Raw genomic sequence first — 17,091 nt, 5'->3', positions numbered from 1 at the left:
AGAGCGTGTTTGTCAAATTTGAATATGAAAGTTGAATACCTGTGAAGTATGATTGAAAAGGGTGGTCGGGTGGCGCAGTGGTAAAGCACTCGCCTTTCACCTAGCCGACCGGGGTTCGATTCCCGGAACGGACGTGAAAAGGTTTGGGGTCACCTGCCCGACCCCGTGGGTTTTCCCCGGGTACTCCGGTTTCTTCCCACAATAAGACCGTTGATAAGTTGCAATAATTCCTTGTCTATCTTTTGACAATAAACATGTTTTGTTATAAAGCAAAATGTTTGATTAAGTCACATTGTAAATGTTATAGACTTATAACTATCAGTTATAAAAACCTATAACGTTTGACGATATAAGCGTCAGAATATCATGCGAGTACATTAAAGTAATAATGATCATGTTTGTATTTACCGCCTTATTATAGCAAACACATTTGTTTACAAATGTTGTCTTTTATAGTGATAGAGAAATGTCAATACACAAATTAGCTGCTCATTGATCACACTAGTTAACTTAGATTTAAATCACTAAATCAACCAGCCAGTTTATATGTCCGTTTATCTTGGCTTTTTCTAACTCTTAACTTAGTGAAAATGCTTGTTACAGTTATGTCAATCTATCATTCTTATGTAAATCGACATTCAATAAAGTATAACATTTGTGTTCACAAAATATCAATAAGGTTTCATCCCACATCGTTTATTGTTCTTTTATGCTTACGAGCTCCTTAATATTCCTAAGGAAAACTATGGTAGTACATTAACAGCGTCGTTAGTCTCAATATTCTCAAGGATTATGAACGAAAATATGTATTAGCCGAAATAATAGTAAGTAAGATATGAAGCCTAGCGTCTATAAATTTGTTTTCTGTATAATCAAGGATACTTGATTATTTTCTAACAACGTGAAAACATGTCCGTGTATTCGGAACTCTTATCTAGTATATATGTTGATGATTCTAAGCTATGGGACAAAAATGCTTTTCATATATGATTTCCTTTGTTTATTTCACATGAGCCAAACCAGGATAATGCTGAATGTATAAAAACAGACTTAATCGTAATCTGGAATGGGATCATATGGGTCATTTTGGAGTCCTGACTTACCTAATCGTTTTCGGACTTGACTGATGGTCATCCGTAAGTTATAATCAGCTGTTCCTACTTCTGGCTGATTGAATGTGTTTTTTCTAGCACGTAGTGTTTGGTTAAGGATCTTGGTCCTTTCAGCTATACTTTTGTTTGGTGTTGTTTCTACGGGCTTTGTACCGTTATTCTGAATATGCTTAATAATCTCTTTTAATTTTTCTCGTTTCTCGGATTTACTAAGGTCTCGAATGGATTCATACTGGTGCTGTAGCTTATTCCCTTCACTTAATTCGGTTAAAAACTGTTCTCTTTTCTCTTCCAATGCTGGTTTTGACCATGGCCAAATCAGTTCGGTAAATGCTAACAAATGTAGCATGGTGCCCCATCTGTGCATCACCATCCCGCAGAACTGTATAAGCATCAGTATCATGAAGAATAAGACGAATGAAATTCCTATTACGTCCACTTGGAGGTATTCTTGTCTCTGATCCTCTCCGCCCCACAGCTGCAATTGCAAATTAGAGTGATACTAGAATTGTTGATGTCATGTTGTTCTTTTATGTACACCTCAAAATGAGGGACAGAAATGACACTTTAATTCGTAATTATATGAAGCTCGCTGTTTTGTAGCTTACCATATTTTAGAAATGTTTGTCACAAAAAAAAAAAAAAAAAAAAAATGAACCAGCATTAAAACATTAGGATATGTGTATGAATTGAATGCTTTTAGACAGCGTTATCCCATTCCATCATTACAACGTTGATTTCGGTGTTTTTTTCAGAATTTTCAATGAAGATAAAACATTAAATCTTGGTATTTGTGATAGGTTATGGGAACGATTATTGCGTTATCTACTGGGTCTGATTCATCCAGTTCAATCACATTAGAAGTAAGGTACCGCAAACATATATTTAAAAATTAAGATGCACCCCTTAATCCATTTGGTATGTATGTATATATTAATATATATCACAGACACGAATGCATGTGTAAATCATATATGCACCGCGGAAAAAGAAACCAATTCAAATTAACGATTTAATCAAATAATACTGATGAGTAATATGCCTTAAATGTGAAATGGAATCGTTAACTTCGAATATTGTACCGTCTTTAAATATTTTTGACTTTTTAAAAACTTTTTAAAATGTTTTGGTCACCATGAGTGAGGGTACCTTAATGTACAAAGTATTGAAATAACGGCAATTGTTGTATCTATTCCTAATATCATATGTGACCTCCCCCAAACATATATAGGAGAGTTCATAATGACATTGACTCTCGATCATTGGCCAGTTGGAGGTTACTTGAGATTTCGCTCTATTCCGAACTCTTTTGTCTAATTCATCCCATAAGTGTTTGATTGGAGACAAATCGAGGCTATATGGAGGCCAATCAATTGAGTCGATGTTCTGGGTTGCAAGAAAGTCGTTAAAAGTTCTTGCAACTTGTGGCCTAGCGTTATCAAACTGAAAAGTCATATGGCACTTTTTGATGAAAACACAACATGAGGACTCTGAATCTCGATAGCGTACAGCCGTTGAATTCCCGTTAATGATCACTAAAGGTATCATTAAACCATGGGAACTTCCTCCCAAAATCACAACCGATCCTCCCCAGAATCTGCCGTGCTCCATAACACATAGGTCTGCAAGACGCTCTCCTCGTCGCCGGTACACATGTTGACGATGATCTGATCGAAATAGTGCGAATCGCGATTCCTCCGTTAAGACATGGACCTCCAACGTCTCATAGGAAAACGTCCTGGCATATGTGCCGTCAACCATCGCATACGACGTGCTCGACGTTGAGGTGACAGTGGCAAACCAACGCATTGGCGACGTGGGCGTAACTTTGTGTCTCGCAGTCTTTTTGTTTGATTCGGCGGTTTTTATGTCGTGCTTTAAACTTGACTTTAACATCTACACAAATTTCCCGAATGTGAGGAACAACGCCATTACAGATAATGTGAAGTGACTATTTCTTCGATCCTTCATTGGAATTTGTAATATTTCACATTCCACTTTTTTCGTGAATGATACGAAGTATGTTTCCTGATAATCTCTGACGTTACCATGTCAAAAGTATAATTTCTACTAAAAGGATAACAGAATGACTGAGATGAAAATTAAATGAAATTAACGACAAATATATAATGATGGACCATTCTTACAGGTTTTAACAACTGTGTATAAGTGAATCCTTTGTGAGGTTCTATATTTATACTCACAGACGGGATTGGAATAGAAACAAGTCCTGGTCCACGGAGTTGAAACATGAAGTTTACTGCAATCCAAATAACATTGATAACGGAAATCCCACCACAGACTCCATTACGCAAGTCAAGCAATTTGTCCTGGTTTTCTTTCTGTATCTTCGAGTTGGCATCTAAAGGCGCAAGATACCTAAGGATTATAAGTGGATAAAAAAGTACTGCAGAATATTGATACAAATATTTCATTATATTATATTACACTAAATGTAACTTATATACACCAATCACATAAAAAATAAGAATACTTCAAGTTTTCAAATAAAACAATACGGAACTAGAGGTAGCCATTTACAAGTAACCTTGTCGTATGTACATACATATGCAAGCACACACACACACACACACACACACACACACACACTCCCTCACACACACACACACACACACACACACACACACACACACACACACACACCAATCGTTTTTAATCTTTGTTAAATTTGGGGATTTTTTTTCTTATTCTTAATCGTTAATTTAATGGCATTGTTGACGTCATGAAATATTAACGTTTTGGTCTGACTTATAAACGACATTTTGCAAACTGTTTGTATTTTCAATTCTAAATATATTTTTCCCTAACACTACAATCCTTGTTATCTGCAAATTTAACGAAATTTTGCAAACTGTTTGTTTTTTTTCAATTCCAAAATGCAGAATTTCTTCCTAACACTACAATCCTTTTGATCAAGAACACATATTTTTGGTGTTTTAATACTGCCAGAAGGATCATGGGTGGGGTGATATTTAGTACTAGGTGTGAAATTTAAGCTAATGTCCTATATAACTTCTTTACGCTTTGGCATTTAATCAATATATCGATGGCTGTTGAAATCCAAAATTTGTCCACCGTGGACAAAAGCATTTTGTATTATTCAACACCCGAAAAAAATTTGCGTGAGTATATGATAATTTTTTTAATCGCGTATATACGTTTTAGCTCTATGCATTAAGATACCTTAAACTTCCTAGACGAATGACATCAGCCATTATTTGATGTTTTAACACTCACACGAAATCTATGTAACAATAATGTGAGTCCTTCCTCACCACACACCGTAGTTAATTACAGATAAAAGTTCCTAACCAGAATATAAGTAAATCCTTTATTCTTATGTATATCATGTATCATGTATTTACTTATATTTGGAAAAAGATTACATCCTTACTTTTCGATGAACTCCTCCCAAAACTTTTTTTCTGGTGCCTGTAACTCCATACCCTGATCACTACCTAACCATTTAAGTGTTGTCCAATGCGGGGTATTCCTTGGATGTCGGGCAGCATGGTTGATTGTTCTGGTATTGTTCTTAAAATCTGATTCCTCGGTGTTTGTGGAATTCTGCGAATTGTTGGTGCTCGGTGACATCACTCCAGTATGACTTTTCTTAGTCCCCAACGCATTTACCAAATTATCAATTTTCAAGCTCAACTCCTTGATAATGGTTGCTGTTTCGTCATCTTTTTTCTTTTTCTGGCGCCATTCTTCAAGTAATGTTAAGACTTGAACATCCGGAAAGAACCTCGCGAAAAACCCACGGCTCCTGTTTAGCTCATTTTGTCTTGCCTGCTCCGCTTCTTCCTCCAATTCCTTTTTAGACTTGTTAACACTGCTGACCTCCCTTGTTCCCCAGGATACCACATGTAGATTGCACAGTGAGTATATGACCAAAAGCAGGAAACCCATTGGTAATCCGATAAAATACAGTGTTCCCAACATAAGACAGCCTAGATCCATTGGATGAAGGATACCAGCGAAAATGAAAATCAACATCAATCCTGCGAGGAATATGACACTTGGATGGAAAGGGTTTTCCTCCACTGCCGTTACTATACATCCCACCAGTACTACAGTCATAATAAGCATATAAAATGCACTGAGAAGCTTTGCAAGAAATAACTGTAATTTCTGTGGGACCCAGAAGCAAAGAAAGAAAAATGCTGCCGCTGGTAGACACGATATCAGATAAGATTGCATCAACTCAACTTGGAACACAGTAAGTATAGCGCCAGCAATCATCATCAGCACAGTTGCGGGTCCGATCATTGTTGAAAGCATAAGTGTTCCTGTGAAATAAAGAAAAAAAACCTTAACAGATAAACACATTGTGGTAAGGTATCATCGATATTATTACTGACAATACTTACCCTGGTATAAGATATAAAGCCTACTAATGTTGTCATTCCGTTTCACAGTGTCGTTTGAATCCTGTAACAGATCTATGATGTTGGCCATGGTAGATGGCATCCATCTTCTTCTCTGATTGAAGAACTCGTCAAAACCTTCAGGAGCAAACGTGTAGGCATCTGCGGCTGCCGCATAATCCACTCGGTAGCCCCCTTTCAGCAGTAACGTGCATAACCAGCGGTCTTCCCCTGTATAATGAAGATTATCTAGTTACATTTCTGTATTCCAAATAAAAAATATATCAATTAAATTGTAGTATATGTTATCATGTTTTTGTCCATACCATTTTCAATGTGCATTACTGACATGAAGTGTGTTTATCCTCACGATATAGAGGAGATGAAACTTTACCACTTAAGTCTAGCTTCATTCAGAATTTATTTCACCGCGTCTCTTTAGAGTGTGTACCTACCTTGATCGTACATGAGATGATGTACAGCCTCTGAGGGAAGAATGGTATATTTCCGCATGATATTCTTGTCCGTGAGAGCAGATCCTCTGAACAAGCTGAAACAACCTGGACTACACAGAACACATCCCAAGACGTGTTCAGTAGATTTTTGAAGCCAGTGAGCCACAGCATACTCAAATTTTTGATACCAAACCATAGGTCCTTCAAGTAAAAGAAGTAGTGGATATTGTGATACAATCAACTGGTACATTACGTAATTACCTACAATTCTCCATATTTGCTGAATTCAAAACAGATGTTATAATACTTTTTCCCTTAATGAACAAAGATTATTTTGTTATAATGATGGTGATGTATTGCATTTTTGGTTGGACAATTCGCATAATCATTTTCAATCTACTCGATCAACAACAATTTGTAGATTGTTTTATGTGATACTAAATAAAGTCAATTGTCGCATGGTATTGTTTCCAACCTTTGCTGAAAGCTTCTATAAAGATTGAGAAATGAATCAGAATTTTCTATTTGAAACAATCGTGCTTCCTTCTTAAACGATCTTCCTGTTGATTATATCACACACAATGTCCGCTGTTTATCTGTACCACCGTAGAAAGACGGTATAAGTTAATCTATATAACCAGGTTCGACAATCATTAATTATTGAAAGGAAGAAAAGGATTGACTACGAATTTAGGAACGATTTCGAACGAAAATTTTTCAGAAAGAATTTATTTTGTAATTCCCACATTTGCATTACTTTTAAATATAAATTTCTGTTAGAATGGGAATTATATGCTTGCTTTGTCCATATAATAGAGACTAGATAATGTCCTCTGTCGTTTTGATATTCGATATATGATATTAAAATGAAAATTCGTTCCAGTGTTTGGATAATAGAAGCATGGCATTCTCTATTTAATATATATTACATATGTTTCTTCAGCACGAGTCATGTACTATTTCGTATATATTTGTATCACGTAGCATACATTTTTTCAACAATTACATATTTCATGATATAGACCGACTATTCAAAGGGTTATCAGAATCTTTAAACTGCTTGCTACCATTTCCTATGGGGTAAATTCTTCCACACGAGGCGCCCACTTGGTGATTTTTCCTCATCTTGTCCAGTAGCATGCGAACGGCGTCGGGAGTAAAATCTACATCACCATCCAAGGCCAAGATAAATGTGTTGAAGGTCTGTCAATAACAGGGAACTCAATGTGATTAGAATGAAGGAAAAACAAGCCACCAGTGACTTAAGTCCCAAGGTGAAATTTACGCTTATTTCGCGAACGTCGTTAGATCGCGAAATTTCCCCAGTGCGTAATTTTTTGTAACGTTCTTAAATCTTATAGAAGAAATAAAATAAAAATTGATCGCGAAAATAACCCCCACGTGTATATTTTACCCATAAAAATCGCAAAATTAATCCCCGCGAAAATTTCCACGTTTACAGTACAACGAATCAAAATTAATCTGTTCATCAGCATTTCAAATAAAGTAGTGTATAAAGATGACAACATATACCTTTTGGAATACAAGTCTAGATATGTCTGTGATAGACTTATCTTTTTTGGAGTCAATGTTCTGTCCTATACGAAAACCAAGCAGGTAGTACATGTACATCACCTATATAAACAATCAATACATCACATATATGACAGCTTAATGTGTACATCTATATACAATCTTTATCTGCGGAAACTGACGATTTTTTCTACCTGAATTTCAGCTTTTCACTGATGTGGAATAAGATCAAAATGCATGGGATCATTGAGCATTCTGTTTTCTGGTTTTAGATCGAACTGTGATGATCTTGGTTCCCTGAGCTATTTGTTATCAAAGCATTCGCCTCTGTCAATATTGATTTTCGCCGTTTCATTAACCTTCATATAGATCGATACTAAGGGTCATAACTGTACGATACGTTTAACTGTTTGCACAGCTTACCTGTGACCATCTCTTCCTGTGACGAATTAAATTCTTGTCCTTGAGATGGACGTACAGGAGACTACCACCGGGCAGACCATATACCAGCTGGCCGCCGTATGGAGTCTCAATCTTAACGGGGTCGTCAATTTCAATTTTAGTTCCATGAGCGGCACTGCAGTTTTAAGCGGAAAAATAGAAGAAATTATATTACACTCCTGGTCTTGGCAACTACACCATTTGCTTGCTCTGTTGTCATTACTCCGCCGGGTAATATAAAATAATTTCGTTTCAAAGATACAAGTTTTCAAATAATTCAACATATGTAAGTAAAGGTACGAAAGTAATAATCTACGTATTTAGTAAAGATACAGTTAACCTTGGATAAGTCGAAGTCGATGGGACCAAGTAAAATATTCGACTTATCCGATGGTTCGACTCAAACGTGTTTTTGTCTATCGCCTGTAATCGAGACATCGTATATTTAAACTGACCCTATTTTCGCCGATCGTTAGAATAACGACCAAACAGTAATGTTTCCACCTATCTGTAGGGCTTTTTTCATAATCTCTACCTTTACGGGTACCGAAATACACTGTCGAGGAAATATTTTCAATACTACCACACTGATATGGTCAAAAGTTATCTTATTTTTCCCTCGATATTTTCACTTGTATTTCTTCGCAAAAAATGTTATAAATGCTTGGTAGTAGGAACGGTAAATACCAAAAGATTCAATAGAAAAGTGAGTTTCAACAAATAGTCATTTGATTGAGTAGTTTCATACTGGTTTTTTATTTTCATTATCAAATGCGTCGTCGACACCGTAAAGAAATCTTCATTAACCAACAATTTGTGCACAACGTATTTTCTAACTATCATTCTAGGTCTTTTAATGTTATCAAAGTACTAAAGAAACAAAACAAAAACAAACCAAAATGAAAGTCTGGTGTAAATTAGTCTCGGGCAAAGAAGAACAACGATGATGAACAAGAGTAAAGTGTTATGCAAACATATTAAATACTGGATGCAGAAACGCCGCATTTGCCAACTGGTTTATTTAATTCTTGCAATTTTCCACCCTATTTTGGCCACAGTCGTAAAGTCACTTAAGATATGATAATAATTCGGAGGTGTTTATATCATCACCACACAAATGTAACATTTAAAAATTTAGTTTTACAAAAAGATAGAAAAAAACTCATAAAGACTTCACAACAAAATCAAAACATCCTTTTTGAAATTACAATTATTATTATTATGCATACAACCGAATTTGTGAGGTATGTGTCTTTTATTAACTGTTACGATGTGATAAAAAACAATTCGAGAAGATAGATTTATACTAGGTCGACAGGCCTCTTGTCAAATTTCATAAATTCTCTGGTATCAAATACAGCCTAAAAGCAAGCACAAATGAAATGAACATTATATAATTCATTTTTAACTGTTGTAATGCTCCAATCAAGAAGTTTTACATGTTTTTGTTAAAGAAACGTTTGAACATTTTAATAACCATTCAATTGTAATTCAATGCAAAAGATCTTATTTCATTAAGTTTTATATGTATATAAGGGGAAAGTATTAAAGGGAAAGAAATATTGAATGAATATGTTTAAATTTGAGTTGAGAGAAGTGAAGTTGAATAAAGTGTTACTTAGCGGGGATTCACCTAGCTGCGTCTGTTAACAATCCTACAAACTGTTTAACGAACTTGTTTGGCACCCTCCTGTCTCCCTCATCGTATTCAAACGAGTCATCGAATAAAATATGACCTGACGCAAAATAAAGAATAAAAATGTTGCCTTCTTGAATCTTTTCTTTTGTAAAATGACCTTTACTTGTTCAATTAGTAAATTACACAACATCGAAACACACAATGTTCAGAGATGGTTTACTAAATAACACAGCATAGAAACATAGTTATACGATACAATCATGGTATTTAAGTTGTTTTTTCTGGTCGTTTTTTGTTTTATGTGTTACTCTTTTAAACAGAACATATGGGATATTTTATATAACTTACTTTCGAACTCATACGTTTCTACAGAGGAATCGTCTGCTGCTTGTCTAGTGGAAAAATCCAAGTCCATCCTAAAAATCGTCAAAACAATACCGCATTTTAATCAGGTCTGACTTAATTCAAGTGAAGGTGGTGGTCATTTTCATTAGTTTAAGACTTGATTTGGTCCAACAAAATGTAAATCTTTTACAACAGTGAAGCCAAACCTGCTCTTTATCGATCATGTCCATTGTGACCTTATCATGTTTTCTGCGAATGTGTGACGTTATTCCATTGTATAAGTATGGTTTTTGTCGTTAAAAATGCTCGGCAATTATGTGATAAAACTACGTAAATAGTAATACTTCTGTCTCCATTAGATTCTTCTGTCAGCATAGCAGAACACACCTATGTTTTCTACGTTTTTCTCATCAATGAGAGAATATTCTCTACTTTAGTCTTGCACAAGATACACGTCCCCTAATTAGTCGGCAGCATAAGAAGCAAACAATATAATTTACATTAATTTGCTATCAATTATCACACTTGTAGATACACGACTAAAGGGTATATAAACATATTTACACAAAGAGAGATTTCATAAGTTGTGTCATTTCCCTTGGAGTTTCATGCCATAATGTCGCGCATGCGTAAATAACAGGTTTTGTTATACTCTGCTCTTTGGAAGATTTTTCAGTTTGGCCCTCCTCTAAATGTATATTATTCATGTATAAACTGCAAAACATAAACAAAATAGGGATATTTATATGATACAAGACATAAATTATCATATACTTCAAAGGTATCCAAGGTAGAGACATTTTGATTACTTAAAATCACCACCACAAGCCTTTATCTTTTTTTAAAATTTCAATAGCAAGACTATCGCGTTATAGATCTTTAAAACTACTGAACAAACATTGATTTATTTCATTGATTGTCCTATTGTCATGTGGACATATATGGTCCTTTAGCATCTGGATTTACTATTATTATTATTATTATTCTGCATTAGCAATCCATTGTAAACCAGAAATACCACGTGATCAAAACTCAACAGAAATAAGTATGAACAATGCCTGCGAGATTTCACATACCTTTCAGGACTTTTTCCCATTTTCTGATCGTGACGCCGTCTATTCAGTACTAAATGTTGCTCGAACAGCACACCGCAGTATGTTGGTGCCACGAACAATCTGCAATATATAGTATACTACAGTGGATTGGGAAACAAAATTGAGAATTACCATTACCATTAATAATTCTTTGATATGTTCTCTGAATACGAAACATTTTGTCATAGCACTTTAGAATGTTCTGTGCGATCACCAGTGAAATATCCCTTTTAAAAAAACGAAAACAAACGAATATTAAAAAAAGAAAGAAAAAAAAAATGAATTTTACAGCAGTTGTGGAACAAGTTATTCAACATATTGTATTTCATTCTTGTTAACCCGGATGGGCCTGCATGATGGGGCAAGCCCTTATGGTCGGGTCACACTTCGCCTTCTCCATTCGGGTAATCTACCTCGGACTTATAGGTGAAAGGTGAACGCGCCACCCGACAACCCATATCATGATTTAAAGACAGCTAGATACATCAATTACCATCATAGATGTCTAGTTGTGAGTCTAGGCATGTGGACAGTGTATCACCTGTCTCTGTCTCTCTGTCTCTCTGTCCCTCTCTGTCTCTCTCTCTCTCTCTGTCTCTCTCTCTCTCTCTGTCTCTCTCTCTCTCTCTCTCTCTCTCTCTCTCTCTCTCTCTCTCTCTCCCATCCCCCCTCTCTCTCTCCTCGTTAAAACTTGTTCCATTGTTATCAAATCCTATTGCCACCTTGTAAACATAAGGTGTATATGGTGTACTAATATGTTTGGAAAGTGCTTGATATAAGTCGTAAAACTTGCGCCCAATCCTGTTGCTACTTATGTGCAATAAAATATGTTTAAATCAAATCACCATAAAGATATATGCTATTCGCGGGCTAAAAGTTTCACCCCTGTAACCATTATATGACAAAATATGATGATAATATGTTTACAGAGTTTGTATCCGAAGTCGAAAAAAACAGGGAAAAAAACTAAATAAATACAAAGATAAGTTCCCCATATTCATGTACATGAGGGATATTAGCTGAGTTCTTTACTAATGAATATACATTTTTGAATCGGTATAAATATGAGTATGTTTAGTGACACATGAAGTGACAAGCACACAAGTAAAATCTGTCATTAACTCCATGTAATTGTGTGTTTAGATATACATGAAATGTGTGGTGAGCACACTATGATTTAACTTCCTACATTTATTTGTACATCCTCGTTATTTTGTATGTTTTGTTTTATTTCAGAATTGCCTTAACCAGTTTGTACAAACTTATTTTCCCCTTTAAACACTACACCGAAAGAACTATACAGGTATTGTATGTCTTTTAACCTGCACTTCCTATTTCATCCTCTTAGTCATACATTTGGAAATGAAAAGATCCTAAATTGACAAAAAATATTTCAATGAAAAATGTTGTTTTACTTGTATATTGAAAAAGATCCATACCTCACCATGTACAAAATACAAGAAAGGCTTCTACTGGCAAAGTGGAATTGTTACGTTTGGAGTCTATTACATTGAAAACAAGTTTTATATTCAAATCAAACGCATTCGATGATTGGATATGAAATACATTACCAGACAGCTCTCACACACATATTTATATTATTTTGAGTACATAATAGAATTCATATGAAGCTAGAGATGTATATTTATTTATCATGAATTCCGTTAAATCTTGTTTCTCAGAGTTAATATTGCTCATGAAATATTTGGATTTACCATCATGTTTGTGACAATAACTTAAGAAGTCACTAAAATCGGTAGAATCGATGGATGATCTCTGAATAAACGCTTATTCCAAAAGGGCTAGTTTTTACAAAATTTATCAATGAAAAATAACAAAGGGCAATAACTCCTAAGTTATGGAAAACAGAGTTATGGAACTTGTACACTACACTTCTCGTTATCGAGGTCTATCCACCTATGTAGTTTCATGTTGACATCTTTTATAGTTTTGTTTTTTTTTTTTTTGTGATATGTTCTGAACAAAATTAAGACAGACTGACGGACAGACATGAAGGAAAGGCATAAAGATCACTAAGAGGAAACTTACGCTTCAATCTTTGCCATTCGTTCCATGTGTGGAGTCCAAACATGTCTCCCAATCCAGTAAAGTGACAGGATCAAAAGATACGGCATATAGTCTTGCCAGTGCGTTGAAAACTCGCAAACGGTGTTTAGGCGTTGTAGGTCAAATACTGGGATTTTAGTTTCGGCGTTTAAGTAGTGAAAGAGTAGCGAGGTAGGGGTTGTTATCAATAATGGTATCGAGAAAGAAAATATCTGCATATTTAATTTGCATGCAGTATAGGCTACATGGTATCCGATAAATGACGAAAATATAAAACCAAGGAAATATGAATCGAAAAACATGCGTTCCGCCCAAAGGTTCCTGAATGCATTTGGCAGTATATCCTTGTAGTTTCCTAAATCCTTAGACGTCGCTGTAACACTGATCACAAACGTTACACTGATTTTGATCACTGAAGATACCATCATTAAAAATGGTCTGTTTTTATCCGTAATTTTTATTCTTTTATTTAAACATTCGAAATCTTCAAAAAAATTCTCCCAGCACATGAAGGAACATGCCGCAATAGTTAGCATTAAACCTATCATGTCTGCAGCATGATCGGACAGATACACGTCGGTTAGATACATATATGGTATAAACCCAAGTTGTAAGAGTAATGCTACTCCGTCAAGTAATCGTGGCATCCACGTCCGTAACGATGTGACCTGCATCGGTTCTGTATTTATACAATTGAACCGAGATACCATATTCAATACTCCGGGTAACAGACAGCACGCGTTAAGTACAGCCGTTCCAGTAATCATATTAAAGTTAGGTAGCATTATGTAGACGAAAAACGCTATCCCGGCTGTGGGTATTGTCTCCAAAACCAAAACCTGAAACGAAAACCATTTGATAAAAATGTCATCCCAACTGACAGTTAAAACGACTAGCATAAACTGTAAACTGATTGTTAACGACGAGACAGTTTCCTAAATTTTAAATTACATTACATTAAATTAAATTATTTAAAAATAAAAAACAGCACTAATTATGATAGCATGGGTGGTATTGCTTTTTACCTTTAAGGTGAGAAGAACAGAAGGTTGTTCCGTTTTCCCAAACAGGTATTTCCAGAGTCCAGTTAAGAATACCAACATATATGGTAAACATATTCCGAGACATAGCAGCAGATTGTTGCTTAATCGCTCAGTCAAACTTGCAGAGAAAGTCCCGTTTAGATGGCACTGGTATTTGTCAAGACTCTTTTAAGGAGAAAACATATATGTATATATATATATCATAACGTTCTCCTGCTGGGCTTGGATTCAGTGTTAATTCTTACATTTATAATTTTACTAGTGTTGGCTCTAGTCTCAAGCTGGCCTTCTCATACAACAAAATACTTGTCAACAGTTTTCAAGAACTCTGAACTTACCTGAAGCACGCATTTGCCTTAAATAACATTTATGGTTCTCTTTACAAATATTCGAACTAAGTACTGTTCGGAAGACCTCAGTTTTCTTTCCTGATCATAAGGTAATTTGTATGATCATAGGCTCAACACATATCGTGAACGAAAGAACTGGGTACTGATTGAAAGCATATATGCATTAAAAAGGAGCATTATTCCTAGTAAGAAAACATTTTTCTAAAATGGAAAATTAATTTCGCATGTTAAAACTGCATCATCTTTATGGGTTTTTTTATAAAGACGAAAGAAGACGGTAATAAGCCTACCTTTCCCTGCGGTATCAGCGTTAAGAGCGTAAGTCTCTGACCAACCGTACACAGTACTAAGGAGAGGTTCAACAAAATGTAAACCACTACCTTCAGAACACGGATACACCATATGTATGTTCTCATTCCTCTTCGTACATCTGAAGGTCCGTCCATCTCAAACACATCCCAAAATCTGAGGATTTGCATAGATGTTATCAACTTTGAAATCCAAGTTTTGACGAGTGCGGAAACGAGACATTGCGCTGTTATTCCAATGACATTCCTAATCTTGTAATGTTCTAGTTTTAGTATGATAATTTTCAAACGGTAAGCATTGTCTTATTTTATCATCATTACTTTAAATTAGTATGAACAATGACGATTGATTTGCTTACGGATTGTCCATTACAGAAACTATTATCACCCAACATACAGGTAAGCAAAAAAGGTAAATATACAGTTGAGAATTATGTTTCAAAGCAGTATGTTATAAATAGTATTTCTTTCCTGCAAAAATGAAATAGTATTAATCACGAGGTCAGTCAACAAACAATCTGTAGTTATAACTCATTGACGAATTTCACCTCTGTTTAAGCTGGTGATAAAACAATTGTCTTCTACAGTGAGGTCAAACACTGGACATGATTCTCTAGCTTGTAACTCCAATTTAAGGTAGAGTCATGCCGGTACAGATTTTATGCTGGCTGACCAAATAGGCAATTTGTTGCCAAAATACCAGTGTAAAATCCGAATAATTTTCAATGAGTAAGTGATGGTCTGTTACATATTTCAATCATTTCAAACTGTTCAAATATCGATATTTGTGTTTAGGACGTTATTACCTGAAAAAAACATAGTTTCATTACCTGTCATCCTTTGCAGGTACATCTGACTGTGAATTAATATTGATTGGCACAGAGTGGTATCCGCTAGAAGCTACACTGCTCCTGTAACCCTACAATATACAAGAACAATAGTTGGCTGGGATACTAATCATATATTTTACCATCCATCTTGATATAATTACGGAGGTCTTTTTAAATAAAAAAGAACTCATATTTATGAAATGCAGTATTTCATCATCGTTGATAGAAAATTCATAATTCATACAATTGAAATTAGAACAGTATAGTGTGTTTGTCTTTAAGGAATATATTTTTGATATTTGATAATCACCAACTTTCATACAACAAGCTAAGATGGTTTTTTTGCCCCTTATAAAGGGCCTTCGGCGTCCATCGACCAAAGGGATTATCGATGTTAGTTTATAACTTTGTATTTGTTTTGTGTTCTATGTATGTTATATAATTTATGTAGTATTTGTATCTTGCAGATCGCCTTGGAAAATTTGACAATTCGTTTGTTCGTACTCTCCTTATTACTTCATTGATAAATATGAAACTTCTTTTTTATTACCGTGCTAAAGGAGTTCATGTACTAAATTAGTTATCTTCAGTGAATGTAGATTTATACATATTCAAAGCCTGATATAGCAACTCTTGTATCTGACAGTGATTATAAATATGTTGAATCACGTGGAACCTGTATGAGGGTAATATAATTTATTTTGATTTATATTGTTTTACGACTGCCTGCGTAAATTGAAAATTGAAATTCGTAGGTCTCGAACATGCGATCCAGAGGTGCAGGGCTAGTGATAAGGACGGTCAAACGCCTAAGGCACACGACCACTGTGAGTCCCGTGTGAATTTAAACCGCTCTCGGTATTAGAAATTTTATTTAATGTGTATTTTAAAACATGTGCCTACTCTCGAGATTTTAACTCATTGCAATCGCTCAATTTCTGACAACGATTCATTCCACGATGCTTACATATGACATATTTAACGACTGTTTTCTGAACAATGAACCATATTAGCAATATATCTGTTCTATAAGAATAAAACCACAAAACCAAACTAAAAGTTCCCTTTCTATTCATGAATGAGCGTAAAGATATATCAAAGGGTATTTACAGTGTTATTGAGATACAGTACAAGTGTGCTTGTTAAACATACAACTGCCCTAGCAGATCTGTGCATTCCGGTCATATTTTTCTTCTATATACGTTTAGGTAAATTGATAGGTAAACCAGGAAGTTGCATATTTTTGTTTAAGGTAGTCTGTGATTGGTTAAATCGTCTAATATCTTTTAGCAGGCACACATATGTGTTTCCATGAAATTCCAGTAACGTGTAGTCTATCTTTAGACAAGACATGTCCACACACCTTGTAACTTCATTCAATACATAGCATGATAGTTAATATCTATCCAAATTTTATCATCATTAAGTGGTAAACCTACCTTTATATCCTATACTTACATTTATATCCTATACATACCCCTAT

The 17,091-nt window shown here is 35.1% G+C and overlaps 1 protein-coding gene across 1 annotated transcript; it reads right to left on the bottom strand.

Annotated features, from left to right (window-relative positions):
* Positions 1–1,050: 1,050 nt before the first annotated feature.
* On the bottom strand, positions 1,051–16,793 carry LOC132560603 (chitin synthase chs-2-like). Its single transcript, XM_060225266.1, has 17 exons — positions 16,761–16,793; positions 15,609–15,697; positions 14,761–14,935; positions 14,103–14,285; positions 13,060–13,916; positions 10,993–11,091; positions 10,481–10,630; positions 9,920–9,987; positions 9,566–9,668; positions 7,915–8,068; positions 7,492–7,593; positions 7,026–7,161; positions 5,959–6,159; positions 5,507–5,734; positions 4,528–5,425; positions 3,317–3,491; positions 1,051–1,590 (listed from the first exon to the last, which is right to left on the bottom strand). Exons 1-17 carry the CDS (start codon positions 16,791–16,793, stop codon positions 1,051–1,053), a joined length of 4,191 nt encoding a protein of 1,396 aa, XP_060081249.1.
* Positions 16,794–17,091: the final 298 nt, after the last annotated feature.

This window comes from Ylistrum balloti, unplaced genomic scaffold (assembly GCF_031769215.1).
Source record: "Ylistrum balloti isolate Yb309-2 unplaced genomic scaffold, AGI_CSIRO_Ybal_v1 Utg371086, whole genome shotgun sequence".
NCBI classification, from domain to species: Eukaryota; Metazoa; Mollusca; class Bivalvia; order Pectinida; family Pectinidae; genus Ylistrum; species Ylistrum balloti.
This window is presented reverse-complemented; position numbering and strand designations above follow the sequence as displayed.

Coding starts and splice junctions, on each gene's coding strand:
- LOC132560603 (XM_060225266.1), bottom strand. CDS start 16,793: ATGACCGGAATGCACAGATCTGCTAGGGCAGTT. Junction 15,698..16,760: donor ACAGATCTGCTAGGGCAGTT/GTATGTTTAACA, acceptor TGTATATTGTAG/GGTTACAGGAGCAGTGTAGC. Junction 5,735..5,958: donor TCATCTCATGTACGATCAAG/GTAGGTACACAC, acceptor TTCATTATACAG/GGGAAGACCGCTGGTTATGC.